The sequence below is a fragment of the Styela clava genome, chromosome 1 (assembly GCF_964204865.1).
Source record: "Styela clava chromosome 1, kaStyClav1.hap1.2, whole genome shotgun sequence".
In the NCBI taxonomy this organism is placed as follows: Eukaryota; Metazoa; Chordata; class Ascidiacea; order Stolidobranchia; family Styelidae; genus Styela; species Styela clava.
In genome coordinates this window covers 26,618,674-26,635,797 of record NC_135250.1, presented here as the reverse complement: position 1 = coordinate 26,635,797, position 17,124 = coordinate 26,618,674, and the positions used below count along the sequence as shown (strand labels likewise).

The following is a 17,124-nucleotide window of genomic DNA, read 5'->3' as shown; positions in this document are numbered from 1 at the left end:
GGCGCAAATAATTGTTTCGAGTTCGGTATTTATGATATAGTTTTCAATCTAGCACAATGGCCCAATATCGGAGATTCACAATGTCCAAAACAGCATAACGTAGAAGTTGCGTAGTGTGTTCAAGCTTTTTCCGAACAAGACAATCTCTGAACTTAAGAAGAGCGTTTCGGAAAGCACAACAGTATTTTCCGTTTCACATGATGATGCATCCTCACATGACACTTTGATAAACTGCCCCACCAGGATAACTTCAAGTTCTGCTACCTGTATAGACCATATCTGGACAAACGTATATGATAAAAAAATTAACAGTGCTGTTTTAGCAGAATGTGTTTCTGATCATCTGCCGATTGTACAATGCTCTCTTCTAGAAAAGCAAATTCAGACCAGAATTGAAACGCTTTATCGCCAGTTTACTTCGTCCAACTTGAATACGTTTAAGAATGAACTGAATTCTATTGATATTGATGACTTCAGCAGCATCCAGGATCCCAACACTTGCTTTGAAAATTTTTTTGAAAAATTCTCCACTGCTTACTCTCAATCTTTTCCTTACAAAAAACAGACAAACAGATCAAACAAACCTTGGTATGATACTGAGTTACGCAAACTCAACAAAGTCAAACAAAAACTTTATAAGAAATTAATAAACAATAAAAACATAAATGACAAGCACAAATTACAGTTCAATGAATGCAGGAACCTTTATACTCGATTGCTCCACAAAAAGAAATCGAATTATTACAAATCTAAATTTGCTTCTCACAAAGGCAACATCAAGGCAGTGTGGAAAACAATTAATGAGCTTATTGGTAAAAATAAAACAAATTCTTGTCCTTTGATTGGACTTGATTGCAGTAATACACAAACTGCAAATAAATTTAATGAACACTTTTCCCAAGTGGCACAAAGCCTGCTTGACTGTATGCCACAACCAGCTGGCTGTGACAAAAATTACATTTCATATCTTGGGAAGCAAGAATCCTCATCCATGTTCTTAAGGCCAGCTACATCATTAGAAATAAAAAATATTATACGCGATATGAAGCCCAAGTCAAGTTTTGGAATCGATGGTATTCCATTTAAAATATTGAAATATGTTCCAGAACATATTATTGATATCCTGACATATATATTTAATCTTTCACTATCTAGTGGATTATTCATTGAAAGCTTCAAGACATCCAAAGTTCTTCCTCTGTTTAAAAAAGGTAGTGTTTCAGATCTTGGAAACTATAGACCTATTAGTCTTTTACCATCATTTTCTAAGATTCTTGAAAAAATAATGTATAGTAGAATGTCAAACTACTTTGAAACTAACAATGTTTTCCACTCGCATCAATTTGGTTTCCGCAAGCATCACTCCACTGCTATGGCTGCTAATGTTTTGGTACACAAACTGACCAATGCGTTTGAATGCAAACAACATGCAATTGGAATATTTCTTGATATCTCAAAAGCTTTTGACACCATTGACCATTCCATCCTCTTAAGTAAGCTCTATCACTATGGAATTAGAGGCGTTCCATTCAATTGGATCAAGAGCTACCTTCAGGACAGGAAGCAAATTGTGCAATATGACAATTCATTCTCTACAAATATTTGTGTCATGAAGCACGGAGTTCCACAAGGATCTTTACTTGGCCCATTATTTTTTCTAGCTTACATTAATGACATGTCCAGGTGTCTGAAATCCTCTGAGTCGATCATGTTTGCTGATGACACTAACTTGATTCTTCATGGGGAAAACCTTGAAGATCTATTCACAGTTGCAAACCAAGAACTAACCAACATTCATAGCTGGATGTTAGGTAATAAATTATCTCTGAATGCTAACAAAACTAAATTTGTATTATTCCATCCAAGCAAGCATAAAAGTGTGAGTTGTTCAAAAAAACTACTGCTCAATGGCAATGAAATTGAAAGAGTGAAAGAAATAAAATTTCTAGGAGTTATCTTTGATGAAAATCTGTCATGGAAATCACAAATAATGCATGTTATTGGTAAAACAAAAAGAAACCTAGCAGTTTCTGCCAAAGTATCCCAGTGTGTTGACCAATCAGCTCTACTAGCAATGTTTCAATCATTACTACTTAGCCATATTCGATATTGTTGTTCAGTCTGGCTTCATGGTAATAAAACACTTGTCTCAAAACTGCAGAGTATTTGTAATAATTTTTTAAGAATAGTTTTTGGTAAAAGAAAACGTGAAAGTGTAGACTCTTACTTCAAATCACTAAATATACTTAAGGTTGAAGATATGATGAAATTTGAAATACTATCTCTAGCTCACGACTTCCATAATAATGCGCTGCCCAATTGCTTTAATGACATACTTGTCAAAAATACCTCCAACCGAAGAAGTAGTTCTGATTTATTCGTACCTTTCATGAGTAAATCCGTGAGTCAGCATTCCTTGTCTTTTACTGGACCCAAACTTTGGAATTCTCTTCCCTTAAATTTGAAGACGTTAAAGTCCAAAAAATCTTTTCAAAAACAAGTCAAGTCTCATTTGGTTTCCAAATATTAAATATTAAAAATTACTACTGGTGGTATTCGATGACAAAAACTTGGGACACTCCACACTTGCACATTATTGTTTTAATGAAAATGTTGAACAGCTATAATAATATTGTGCCACGACTATAATAATATCTTGCCACGACTTGGCCAGAACTAGTCCAGCACCAAAGAAATGGTATTGTGACATGCATGAGTATATATATATTTTTTTAAATATATAGGTAGCTAACGTACTCGGATGATATTTTCTTTAAATAACTGCACACATTCTATCACTTCACGCTCGTGTTTTTATCTTTTTCTAGCTGTGATGTCCCTATCATACACGCTTGGTCTTATGTTTGAGTGGTGGTATAAGGGTTGTAGATAGTACAATATTGTTCCTGCAAGGTTACTAATTATTGCAACTAGGCGAGCAGTAGAGCTATGTTGGATTCTCCCCTTCAGATTTTAATTTGCTGTGGGTCATTGTAATTGGATGTGGTTTTTATATCATTTATGTATGCATGCGTTTTATGTTAAGGCATGGTGTTTGAGTTGACTTGTTGGCCAAGGTATAGATAGTAAAATTTTGTGTGTTTTTTGCATGGTGTGATAAATTTTTCTCTGTCCCAAGCAGAATGTCATCATAGATCATCTATCCATCGCTATATAATGACAATACATCCCATTTAATTAAACAATTATTTTTTGCCTGTAATAAATAGTTCAGAGCGTTCCCCTTCACCCAATCATTGAAACATCTACTCGCAGTTTTATTTTTTGTTTTTCAGGTTACTTCAAAGTGATTAAATGAAGTAAAACACATAAGGAAAAAAACAAAAAAAGACTCCCGATATCCTGTGAAATAACAACCTCATTCCCATATCCTTGTCTGAAATCAATACCCAAGAATGAAAAACCTCACTTAGACCCTTTGTAACCAATTTATTTCCACATCCTACTTTACTTAATTATAGTAATTTTACTGTTACCGGTAACTTAATTACTTATTACAATCTGGACTATAATTTGGCAATAATAGGCTCTAATTTGGGGAATGAAATGGTCTCGCCCACCTCTTCATGCACCCAATTCTGGCAACTTTGGTTGGGCAACTTGGCATTTGACTCCAACTATAATCAGCTTGGCAAAATGTTTTCAATAGAATCTTCCTTTTATATACCTAATTAACGATTAGAAGATCGATCAATTTGGCAATGGCAACCATTACAAAAATATCAATATGGTGTGGCAGATAATTTTCTTTTCTAGTATTTATTTATTTTTTTGTTCACTGTATAGTATACCCTAAATTTATCGCGTTTCATTCTTACTTAAATAACTTCTCAGTGGTTGTTTGTGTGTGTGGCTGGTGGGTGCATGTGAGCGTGTGTGAAATAACTTGATAATTTTAGGTGAGTAAACACGTACCACTTCCTCTTGGCAAAACCTTTCATCTTATATTTTGTACGTTATAAACCTTATCTAAGGTTTTGTTTGCTCCCCTGATTTCATAATCAGATTTTATTTATTTGTTTTTATCTGTCAAATGTATTGTTATGCTGATTATGGAGTCGAAATAAACTTATACTTATACATGCTCAAAGATTCAGATTACTTTAGAGTTTAGATAGTAAAATAATGCTCTGGACTGAGTCTGGAGGAGCAAGTGGACACGGCCGATCTGTCGAAAAACGCCATGCTTCATACTCCAACATTCGGGAATTACTGCAAATTATTTCCACACTTCCGGTTACAACTGCATCTATTGAAAGATAGTTCTCGCTGCTACGTGGCTTTAAAACATATTTACGGAACACCACCATACAAACCCGACTGAGTGGCCTAGCCCTGCTTCTAACGTATGGGAAAATTGATGTTTCGACAGAAAAAGTTACTCTCGCGTTTATGCAGAGAAAAGCTCGACGTTAAAACGTGGTATTGTGAATGTTTCTACAAAAAACGAATATATATATATCGAATATAGATTCAGTTCACAGTATTTTCTTGCGAATGACGTTAATTTTAGCTGCGATGGGTATTGGTTGGTTTGAAGCATCTTCATAAGAGCTCGGCGACGAACGATAACGTTTTGTGAGCTAATTGGACAATTATCACATGGCATGTCGCGTCAAACTTTTTTTTACATTTCAAATGGGAATTCTTAATATTATCATTCGGTTTCTTAGTATTATCACATTATCACAGGATTTCTATATTTGCTCCAGGAGGAGAGGGAAGTGGACAAGACTAATCATATGGCAAACTGAAGACTATTGTTTGGTTACCAGAAAAAAAATTCTGATTCACATATTTGAGCCGGTGGAAGTGTTCGTGCGTTGAAATCAAGATCTAGAATTTAATCCAGCAATATCAATGTATTTCTATTGGAAAACTTTATTTCATAATGGGAGCCATAAGAGGCAAAGCCATCATTCCATTTTTCACCTCACAGACGAAAGTGACTTCCAGAGTATGTATCGTTCAGTGCATGGAGTTCAAGTCCTTGAAAACTAGAGTAAACACTAAATGAAAAACTTATTTAAAATTAATGCTGCAGAAAAACAATCAAATAGAATATTGAATAGCAAGAAAATTATTGAAAATAAATTTATAATAGTAAATTGGAACATACACAAATTCTGTTGATCTACTTGGACAAACTTATCTAAATTCTTGAAAAATCTTTGCTGTCTGTAGTAATACCCCCAAAAATATATATTTTGACAGTGGGTTGGACGGATTAGCAGACTAGCAGTCATCATTTCAGACTATATTTGGGACATATTAATTAGTAAATCTGACATTGTAGCAAGCTTGTGATGTATATATTGTGACATAATTGCAGAGTAGGAAAATTAAACCTAGTTGATATTTGGACTTCAATGTGTAGAAAACAAAGTTAAAGAGGAACGGTTTATTTAACATGCATTTTATGCATAAGGAACTAGTGTCTAAATAATCCATGCCCGAGTTTAAAGATGGTGCAGATAACCAAGTTAACTTGTCTCATCATTCATAACTGAGCAGGTAATGATAAACCAGAAATATAAGGTGTCCATGGGGTCTTAATTGAAAATTTGTTAAATTGCAAAGAAAATTTATCCATACCATATATTGTTTTGGCCCTCACAGATGTATTGAATGAAGTAAAATTACTTAAGCAATTACTGATTAAAAGAACAACAAACCTGGTGAAGATATATTGAGAACGGACTTCATAACAAAATTGAAATTGTAAATGGACAGTGGACACCCTGTATTACGTTATGTTTAAAACAGCCGTCAAAGCCCTATAAGCTACGCACAACCAGGGCTGTGTAGTCGGGATTGTGGCATATTTTCATTGATATTGAATTCGTAGCTCTCTACAGTCAGGAGTCTTTGAATTGGAATTTCGTACTTCTGATGGTGATAATTGAAATCGAAATTTTTGACAGAAACTAAATAAGCACTGACTAGTGACTAGAAAAAAGACTGGTTAGTGACATTCTCAAGAGACATTTAAAATAGGCTTTCACATGCCAAAATATTCGGTTTTATTGGAGTTTGGAGCTTTCAACCCTCAGGTCAGAGCCAATGTTTTTATAAGCAAGGATTTGGAGTCATTTTTTGAATAGCTCAGGATTGTATTCTGATATAAATTTTCTCATACTACACAACCTTGGGTGAACACTTTTAAAAAAACATGTCACAAATTCATCCTATATGCAAATATAACAATTTTAACTATAATATAAGAATCACAATTTACTAGTACAGTGTAAGATTAAGTTAGAATCAATTTACTTTCTGAAAGTTGAAACCAAAATAAGAAATTTAGAGAATATTTTAGAATAGTTTGCAAGATAATATGAACTTTGGGAACACAGGACAAAAAAATCCGAAACAAACTGGAAAATCTATTCCAGCAGCAAAGTATCGGTAATATCATTTTTAAAATTAGTAATACATATGATGAAGATTGTACTTGAGATATAAAAAAAATGACTGAATTTGTTATTTAGTTTTTTTTGTCATTCACTCAGGAATATCAATAAAGAAGCCTTCAGTATTCTACTTGCAATTAATTTGGATTTTCATATATTCTCAGCAAATAATATTTTTCAGTAAATTCAAAATATGACAAATTTAACAATTAAATTTAAATATTATTATATTTTGATTTTTTTGATACATTGCCAATGCCATAAAAAATATATATTGGAATTGTTCATACACACTGAGAATGAGTTATTTTGTTCATAGATTATTATAATTTCATATATTTTGGCTCCACACAAAATGAAAAAAAACAGAGCACCAGCACAACCTTTTAATCGGCGCTAATAAGCTAGTGCTATGCCGCAATAACTACTACCCCATAGCATAGATCTTCCTCATGTTAGTGATTATGTTGTGAGGTCTTAGCTAGGATTAAAGCACGAGGTCTATTTCATGGTAAAACTCTTACTGCAATGCTTCAAAATGCCTTCATATTACCTAGTTTAGGCAGAGGAGGAATATGATATGCATCTGAGTAGGCAACACATGGTCGTATACCTTACACTACAATAGCATTCCTCAATTATTAATAACATGTTCATTGTCTCAATAAAGACATAAAGATTAAATAAAAATATTTGAATCAACTATCATGTATATGTTGGCATACTTTAGTCCTGAATAAATGAAAGCACTTCAACATTCCCAAAAATTATTGGGCTCGATTTTGGTGAAATAACACATGATATACTGTTTGAAAAAAAGTTTAATTTACTGTGATTCTAGTACAGTCCTTATATTATCAAAAGATTCCATTATAGTATCAACAAACTTCTGAACATCCTTTTCATAACTCGTGATATTGCAGCCAAGATGGTCAATTCTGCATCCATATCCAATGCCAAACCCATCTGGAACCACTGGAGCGAATCCTCCCACTGCGATGGAATTTGTGTCAAGCGTAGAAGTTGACAAAATAATATGGTTCATCACCTTATAGACATGGTCTTCGAAAATATTTGGCAGTTTTCCCATCGTTTGAGCTGCTGTATATTTCAGACCAAACATATGCCGATCGAATCCAAGCCCCATTGCTCCTTCAAAAGTAAGAGAATTATGCTTTTTACAGCTTTCCCTAATAAGAGTATTCAACTCTGATAAGTTGGTTGTATCATTGAGACCTTTTTCTGTGATGTATTTAGCAACAGCTTGGGCTTCTACAGTGCAAGAGCGGACTGTTTCTGTACGGCCATGCTTAAATGCTGAAGTACTGGATGATTCATAAGTTGGTGCTGGATACCCATACATACGTCTGTGAGCAATTTGAATTGCGAGCTGCAAAACACCATCAGGTGAAATTTTTTTCGCTTTCAAATACTCCTTGCTCATTTTATCGTACTTTTGTCCAGCAACTTTCAGACGCCCAGTGTCTGCTATATACCTTGCTTTGGCATTCTCTATTGTGGATTTTGCTTGATCATCCAAGTTGAACTCTAACCTTTGAACTTTGGGAGTTGTCTCAATGAAATCAGGGGAAGTTACTCTAGGATTATTGATGGTGTCATCATAAATTTCATTCATGTATCGAACTACCGCAACCCCATCACCCCAAGCATGTTCAAAATTGATTGCAGTTTCACCATTTTTTGCAACAACTAAGGAAAAGCTTTTGTCGTACCATCGAGAACCTCCATCTCCATATAGGAACATGCTTGTTGTTTGGTCAATGTTTGTAACATCACAATTCTGGTCTTCTAACACAAGACAAAATATGGCTGAATCGATTGATCCAATTTGAGTGACATTACCAGATTGAAGCAAGTGCTCTCTTGCATTCGCCCAAGTATCTCTATCTTCTGATGATAGATAAGCCAATTCATGTTGAGGTTTGGCCACTTTGTCTTCTAAGATCGATTTCAAATTTTGCATAATATTCTCCACAGGAAGGATGTTGTTATTTTCATCTAAAACATCAAACGTATAAAAATGGCCGTTTCGTAAGACAACAAGATGCTTGCTCTTTGGGAAGGTCCGTAATCGATCCCTCCCAACCCCAGGAATACGAGTGGATGAAAATAGATTCCCATACTGGCTCATATCTAAAGGGTAGGCACCAGACAAATACATTGGCATGTACCGCATATTGAAAGCATTTGGTAGAAACTTGACCATGTTTTGTACAAGAGGTGACTTCGCTGTTTGTTTGGTGTAGAAAACTTCTGGCATCAGGACTTCATCTTTCAAAGTTTTATAAAACCGCAATGTGGAAATAATCAGGTTTGTTGAACGCACTAGCTGATTATTTAATGCTTCATTTGCATCTCGATTTATTACCATGAATGGGTTGTAGTTCAGCGGGAGTGGCAATCTGCTTTCTAAGTACATATCAAACCATGGTTTCGAGATGTAATTAGTATGTTGGTTTGCATTATCTGTATCAATTAATATTTTATTCAGCCTTTGGCCTTCACTTTGTAAAAAAGAGTAAACTCCGCGTTTCGTAGACTCAATATCATGAGCACTAATCTCGGGATGTCCTTCAAGAGCTTCCAGAGATGTCACATACCGTCGCATAGTATCCTCTAGCTTTGGAATTGGTAATCTCGGAAGACAATTTTGAAAATGGTAACTTGGCAAAATGCTTTTATGTAAATAATCACTTTCAAGATTCGTTGACGTTGCAAGACTTCTCATTTGCATTCTAGGGATGAATTTCTTCAATGTTAACATTCTGGTAAGTGAAGCCATTTTACCAAAATGTACCTAATTTCTAAGATAGTGGACGCCTAAAGATACGAAACAAAAATAGCTGAAAAAAGTAAGGCGGGCTAATCTGTAAATAATATAGTTTGAGTGTGCTGCTCTGTTTTTGTATGCAGCATAAGTATAATAATAAGTAGCCTATAGGTATATTTTGATTTTCCCGCAACAAAAATCATACACAAAACACAAACAATGAACAAACAGAAGATTGGGAAAATCGGGGAAACTGGCAAAACATTTATAAAGGTTTAATACATGTAAATATACATGCGCCAGTTTACCCACAGCATAACAAACATTAATGACAGAAATTTACTAGACTTAGTTGAATTTTGTTATTGTACCAATATTTTTTGTCTAGTTTCATCTGTACATTGGATCGCTAGAATTGGAAGGATATTCACCATACCAATAACTTAATACTGGAATAATAAAACAACTGAGCTAAGCGTTAGGAATACCGTACGCTCGCCACCGCATCTATGATTACTCTGCGTGGGTTTGCAGGTTCGAATCCCATGCCAGGATAATTACGTGCGAGAGGATTGCTGGACTCCTCGCCGCCGTAGGGTGGTTCACGTAACCGCTGGTCGGTTACTCCTTACTCCTCCCCCATCAAGTCCATGCTACCGAAAATAAATAACTAGCTAATCCAATACTCAAAATGGAATGGTAACCGGACGAGAGGCCGCGGTTAGTCATATGTCGTCTCATCGCATTTCCTCTCGCCCGGGATAAATATGTAAATCCTATCCTACATCAAGTGATATCATAAGGCAGAACCGAATCTGACAGAGCTTTGAAATCGTCATTTTATTAATTTTTTCATGCTCTGTTCAAAGTCTATCATCTAACTAAAGCTATAAGGCTACCTATGCTGCGCATAATCACAGAAGCTGATTGACAGATTAACTTTGAAATATCAACATGTACGGTACCGGTCTGCCGACTGCCCATTGATTTCCCCACACCCCCCCTAATTTTGAGGTGCGATTCAACACTGTTATTCCCATGTGCGATTCCACAGTCCACACTGTAATTCCTGACTCAATTATAATTGTATTCAAATATAACGACTATGGAATATTTTTCAGTGTGGACGAGGGGTTCCAAACCGCGGGCCGTAATCCGCGTAACGGTTTAAAAGGGCCCGCCGAACTTGAGTGAAATAGTTTAACACTTCATGTGGTACCGGTACTTTTGAGTTTTAGATACCGTCTATCGTTACATCATTATCACAGTTTAAGCACGTTTATTTGGTAACAATTGAATTATACCGGTATCCTATGTATACGTATGGGTATTAGGATTACACACCGCAAGTTTTTTAGATACCGTATTAGCCATATATTAAGAAAGCTTTTAAAGATGTCACAAAACGAAAACTAGGCACTGAAAACAGACATTTTTTAGATGAATGGCAGTGTTTTTATTCCTTTATTGGAAAAAATCAAACTTCAGCGATTTGTCTTCCTTGCCAACAAAATATTTCAGTTCTGAAGGAATACAACATTATGCGCCATTATGATCAGTTGGCGCGCGTATTTCAAAATTTAATTCATTGCTTGATTCGTACAAAAGTCAAACAAACATGTTCAAAAAATGTGAAATGTGTAACAAAACAAGCCATAAGTAGCCATTCATACGATGCCATAATATGCTAGATGAGCAAGTAACTTCATTAGTCACAAAAAGTTGTAAATTACTTGCTGAAAGCCGTGCTTGTTATTTATTCCTCGGGTATTCTATCAGCTAAATATTATAATTATTAATTTTATTACATAACAAACTGCGATGCTAGGTGTATCTAAAATCAAGCTTAGAGCCTATTTTGGTGCCTATTTCTCAAAATTTTCTCAGGGCGCTTAAGCGGGCCCTGAACCCCAGCCGTGTCGCCGCGCACTTTTTCTCGCTCCCCTTCTCTGGCCCTACAATTTTATTCTGCTGCGTATTTTGGGTCGCCGTCAATCAACTTGGGAGACCCCTCATGTACATCGTTTCTTAAATACATACCAATTTTTGAGAATACAAATAGTTTCATCCCTAATACCAAATTATTTATCACCCCCTAAATTTCGAAACACCCCCCCAAAAATGAAAAGCTGGGGAACATACTGCGACTGCCGGTAGCGAAAAATTAGGTCGATAATCAATCAATCATTTTATTTCGGCTCTCTGACTAAAACGGAACAATACAAAAAAGTAAACAGACAACAAATACAGAACAATACAAAAACGTAAACAGACAACAAATACAGAGATACCTACCTGGAAGGCGAGCATAACTTAAAATAAAGTTAAAAAACGTACGGTACAAGTACCGGTACGTGTACGATAATCAACAATGCAGTTGTAGTTAGTCAGTTACCGGTATCGTATAGAAGCTGGTACCAGTAATGACAATTCATTTATTACGAAACAGGACGTAATCGCTTTTCAATGTACCGTACTAGGTAACGCAGGGTCTCGTGTAGTTTCGTACCTAACGTACTTCTAGTAGGCGTAGCATAACAATTTTTTGACATGCCAATCCTAACCCTCACCTGACTACGCCATCCAAAAATTACGTCACTACGACGTCACAATCACGTCATAGAGCTTGCCAAATACTCGTACGATCGCCCGAAATAGCATCGGCGCCGACGATAAAGAACTGATTGACGTCAGCGACCTCTCTCCTATCGGGATCGTTGCGACGAGAAAACGAGAGAAATAGCTGTTCGATTTCGGGTTCTCGTCTGCGCGTCTTGGATGACAGTTCGCATAGTTTGAAGGACTCTATTACGTCACTGTGGCGTCGTAGTGACGTAATTTTTGGATGGTGTGGTCAGGTGGGGGTTAGGATTGATATGTAAAAAAATTGTCATGTTACGCCCACTAGAAGTATGTTAGGTAAGAAACTACATGAGACCCGTAACGCATTGCCGACAGTATTAGGACTTGCAACAACAACCGACCAACAAAAATTCGTCTTAACGTAAACTGACAAAGAGACTCTCGTCCACCGACAGTGGTAATTGAATTGACATAGGATTTTCATGGAAAGACGACAATGCTGTTCAATCATATGACGAATTATGGCCTCTCGTCTGGTTACAAGTCCATGCCAAGTATGGGAATAGTTCACCCAGTTTGTTTTTCGGGGAGATAGTCGTAACCGGCCAGAGCCTACGTGAAGCCTCTCACGACGGCGATAGTCCGAATATCAGGTAGCCTACTGGTGAGTTACCGTACCGCATATGTTTATCGAGGAATCGATATTTTCTTCTTATTTTGGCCTAGTACCGGTACCGTAATGAGAAGTGACTCGGAACACTTGGTATTTCAATTCACGTTGAAATTGGATGGAGAAGAAAAGATCATTACCACAGGACAGGGAAGAGCTATGACAGTCCCTGTACCGTTATTTGTACCCAAGTACTAGTAAGTCAGTTACCGTACCATAGCCATTACATGTAGCTGTTTCACAGTTCAGATTCGTGCAGATCACCGTACAGAAGGCGCAGCGTACCGTACGGTACCCTATGGTTTTCAGTGAAGTGATGATAATATATTTCGTTTTATTCTAAATGTCCATATATTTGAGCATAGCTCTCTTGTCTTCCGTGGGATCGGAGCCGTTCTTGACGATCTTCCAGGAATTTTACAGGGGTGCGTGCAGTCAGGATTAACAAAAGAACGAGGTTTAAGATACGCATTCAGAGCCTCGTAAATTTACATGCAACGGCTTATGAAATAGCCTACAGTCTACCCACACCAGTGGTTCTCAACCTTTTACTAGCCGCGTACCACTTTTAATGTTTTTACCCTGGCTGCGTACCACCGACAAAACCCCCTTTTGTAGTAGGGAACAATGGCACAATCAACGCGTTATGGTAGTATTTTATGTGGCACTACATCCATTTTTAGACCTGCATGCAATGTTTCAATGTGTTAATTATATGCAGTATTAATTGCGTGCAGAATCGCGAGAGAATTTGCGCCGTCTACCGTCAGAGCTGAAAGTCTTAAATCATCGCAAAACGAATCGAATTATGGCAAAACTCAGACGAATATACTTTGGTCGGCGTTAGCCGCTATCACGAACTGCCTAACCTAGTCTCCAAATTAATTAGCCTCGAAACCCAAGATTATGCCGATCATCCAACACATACATCAGATAGCAATAATAACATCCTTATGATGTATCAAGGCGCTATCAGGGTATCTCGACACGCGTCGACCACTCCCAAAGAACGCTCCATTCGTTGCCGATTTCTCAATTCAGATGCATTGTGAACGTAACACGTAAAACGGCTGAAAACATGCCCGTCTCGTTTCTATTTAGATGGGTAGTATCGGACGAGGGCGATCTATATTCTATAAGGACAAGGAATGGCAACCCTAACCCTTTCAGCAAATACATTAAGCATGTGAGATGAAGAAAAATTGTTTCAGCCATATTTTAGCCAACTCAAAAGTTATTGTTGCAATAGTTAAAAGTTGCTCGCGTGCCATTTGGAAAGCTCCACGTACCACCAGTGGTACGCCGACCACAGGTTGAGAACCACTGACCTACACGCTACGATAACATCACTGACTTCTTAGCTGATAAAAAATCTGTTGCGCGAAATACTTAATCCATGACCGTTACAAAAGTTTGAAATGTCATGCCATATTGATCTTCGTACGCGCAATGACTTTTTATGTCATTGGTCCGCGTAACCCGCAGTCGTGTCGACTGATGACAAAATAAATGCAATACCATTAAATACCACGACAAACGGTGGATATAAAGATTTACAATTTAGCAAGTTCGTCAAATTCCAGCTGTTCTTGCAACACCAATGAGAGTATATATTCTCATTGTGCAACACTGAATCTGCTCCATCGCAGTGCTGTCACTCTGATTTTACGATAACATCGTTGAAAAATCCACAAAAATCTGCGATAAAATCTAAAAAATTCGTCATTTATTTAGAATTAGATAAAATGAAAAATTGATAGGACATACTTCACATCGATAAGCTTATATTTATTAGAATCCAATATTTATCATGATTCAAGTCTCGCGGCAATTGTTTTAGAATAGCCAAAATTTGACGCACACAATCTACATTGTTTCATCTTCAGCGACGACATTAATTGTTTCAAAGGGCAACCTAGCATGAAGTTTGTGGCAGGAAAACGTAATTTTGTCGATTTAAAGCCAGGGTCAACAAACTGAGGCCCGCGAACTAATTTTTTGCGGTCCTCGAACGACCCACTCTTATTGCATAAAACAAAAATTTTGTTTCGTAGTTAGTCGCGTCAGTTGTATGTCGTTTACTTGATGACCGTCCCATCGCTGGTTGTGAATACAGTATATATAAGTTAAGTTTATCTTGATTTTTAAACTTTAGGAGGGAAGTCCAACATTCCAAGGTGCCTAAAGAGAAAAATATTTTTGTTTTTGGCGTATATCAAAACCAGTTTGCTTGATATTCTAAGTCAGCATTGCAGTTATGGAGGGATTTAATGTTAAGCGTCATTACGAATCGTGAAATTGCAATTACGAAATTGGACCCCGACATCTGGGGCTGCGTCAATGCTCATTTATGAGACAATGCAAAAACGTATAAAGTGCACGTTCAAATACACATATTGCTGTGAGCAGCTTCATCTGTAATGCAACCATTATACTATACTACCCGCACGATACTGGAAATGTGTAAATTTGGCCCGTAATTACATAAAGTTTGCCGACCATTTACAGTGTATAAAATAATGTATTTTTGGTATTGCGGTGATTCTGAAACAAAATTTAGGTTGCTTTCCATTTATGTCTAGTTGTTATAACACCGTTTCAAATCGGAAATTATGTTTGCGAATTACTCCGTTGATAACGTACGGTTTTGCTCGATAAAAAAATAATTATAATAATAATAATTAAGTTTGAGAGACATCCTAAATACAGTTGCGAAAATATCGATTACCGACTGACAGATATTCACGGCTTAAATAAAAACGTACTCCAGAAGGAAGCAACTAAAGATTTTAACAAAATTGGCCCTGCAAAACTGACACACGTTATTATATTAGCGACTTTTTCGGCATTCCAAAATCTCCCCCATTTGATGCTCTTCAAACATTTTGTAACAAGGTGTTAAATGTAATAAATTTTATCACTGAATGATGAAACAAATGAATTATGCACTGGATTAACTACAATCTGGATTAGGAAACTGATAATTTGTGGAAAATGGAGCTAAATAAAAACTCTGAACTAAATATTTATTTAAATCGATTCAAATGTTTTAAAAAAATTACTGGCTTAGTGTTGATGAAATCATTGTCATTTGCTTTTCCGCTTCATTGATTGAATTAATTTATTTTGTGTGTGAGAGTCGTACAACTTTTCTGAACCCTGTTAGATTTCAACCTTTTTTCGCATGATTTCAATCTATTTTTAACAGATGCTAAGATATATAGATCTCGAAAGGTATACTATCCTTCTTTGAAAGGCTCGGTCCTCTTGAACGTGGGTATACACAAGCTGAAAAGCCCAAACCCCATGCCTATTCATAAGAATATCTATGCCCATAAAAATCAATGAAGCTCACAACAGGCTATGCCTATTTTAAAAATGGTCGTGCATATTTTTAAAATGATATCTCCGTTATAAAAATGTAGTTCGAAGCCACGATGCTTCTCAGCCTTTTTTCCGACTCGTGTTCAGGTGAGGGAAAAAGTTATTAGTGATAGTTGTTTCGTTTCCCCATAACTAACGAAAAGAAACTAAGCACAATTTTATACTACATCATAAAATCACACCGATATTTACGTCACAGGTAATACACTGTAATTATCCAAGTAGATTGAATAAGTAGCCTAAGTTGAATTTAGCACCACTTCAATATTAAATTCAAAGTTATTATAAACAAAAAGGCACCAGAATAGCATTGCCATTTCCATCGTTTTTAGCCACGAGACGCGCGTTTAATTAATTTAAATTAGTCTATAGTGTTTTTATAGTTAAAGTAGGAGAGTTTTTCAAATACAATATATTTATTCGACGGCATTTTATTTTTATTTTATTAAACGGTAAATATGCGAGGCAGCAATTACGAAACCTGTTTGAAAATTGTCTGCACAAATATCAAGTTCATGTAATTTTAAACCTGTTTTATTTTGAAACAAGCCTTTAAGATCTAAAAACGACTAAAAATGAATGATGGTAAAAATGGAATATCGAGGCCTCTAACTAAGCTTTAGCCTGCCTTGCCTAATGGCAAATCCGGGCCTGATGCAATTCTACTAACATTGATCTACTTGCATGGTGGCATGATCATAAAATATGTTATTCTATTTTGTCACAGCTTGCCCCTAAATATCTATCAGTTTCAGCAACCTTAACTTCTCGTGAATTGAGGTCTAGCTTAATAGGCAAACACGTAAAGCCTTCGCGTTTTTAAGAGAAAGCTGATATAGGCTATGACAGCGTAACATCATTATGTAGAGAAAATTAGCTACCTTCCCCTCACGTTTTTCGTATTATTCTAGTGCTATTTAGTCACCGTTTTGCCATCAAGCAGAACCCTTTGTGGAAATAATAACTTTCATAAGATTCTTTGTATCATCATTTCATTTACTCAAATTAGCTTCCATAGTGCCATATTTTACTGTTTGTGAAAAACTGGTGTTTCGTTTCGATTTCGGAATACCAATGTTTCGAAAACGCCTAGCCCTAATTCATAAAGGAATGTTTACCAATAACGGAATAATGAAGCAACTAAATCAAGTAGTACCATGAACAATTCCGGTGGAGTTTCCAAATCCTTATTTTCTTAATTTTTTCATGCTCTGATGAAAGCCTCCCATCTGAAGCTGTTTATGGCTATGCTGCGCATAAGC

At 36.3% G+C, this 17,124-nt stretch overlaps 1 protein-coding gene across 1 annotated transcript; it reads right to left on the bottom strand.

The window, feature by feature from the left end:
- Positions 1-5,059: 5,059 nt before the first annotated feature.
- LOC120334893 (carnitine O-palmitoyltransferase 2, mitochondrial-like) lies at positions 5,060-9,319 on the bottom strand. Its single transcript, XM_039402410.2, has one exon. The coding sequence runs from the start codon at positions 9,235-9,237 to the stop codon at positions 7,261-7,263; it is 1,977 nt and encodes a 658-aa protein (XP_039258344.2). The 5' UTR covers positions 9,238-9,319; the 3' UTR covers positions 5,060-7,260.
- Positions 9,320-17,124: the final 7,805 nt, after the last annotated feature.

Excerpts from the sequence above, each read along its gene's own strand:
- LOC120334893 (XM_039402410.2), bottom strand. The coding sequence starts at position 9,237 with ATGGCTTCACTTACCAGAATGTTAACATTGAAGAAATTCATCCCTAGA.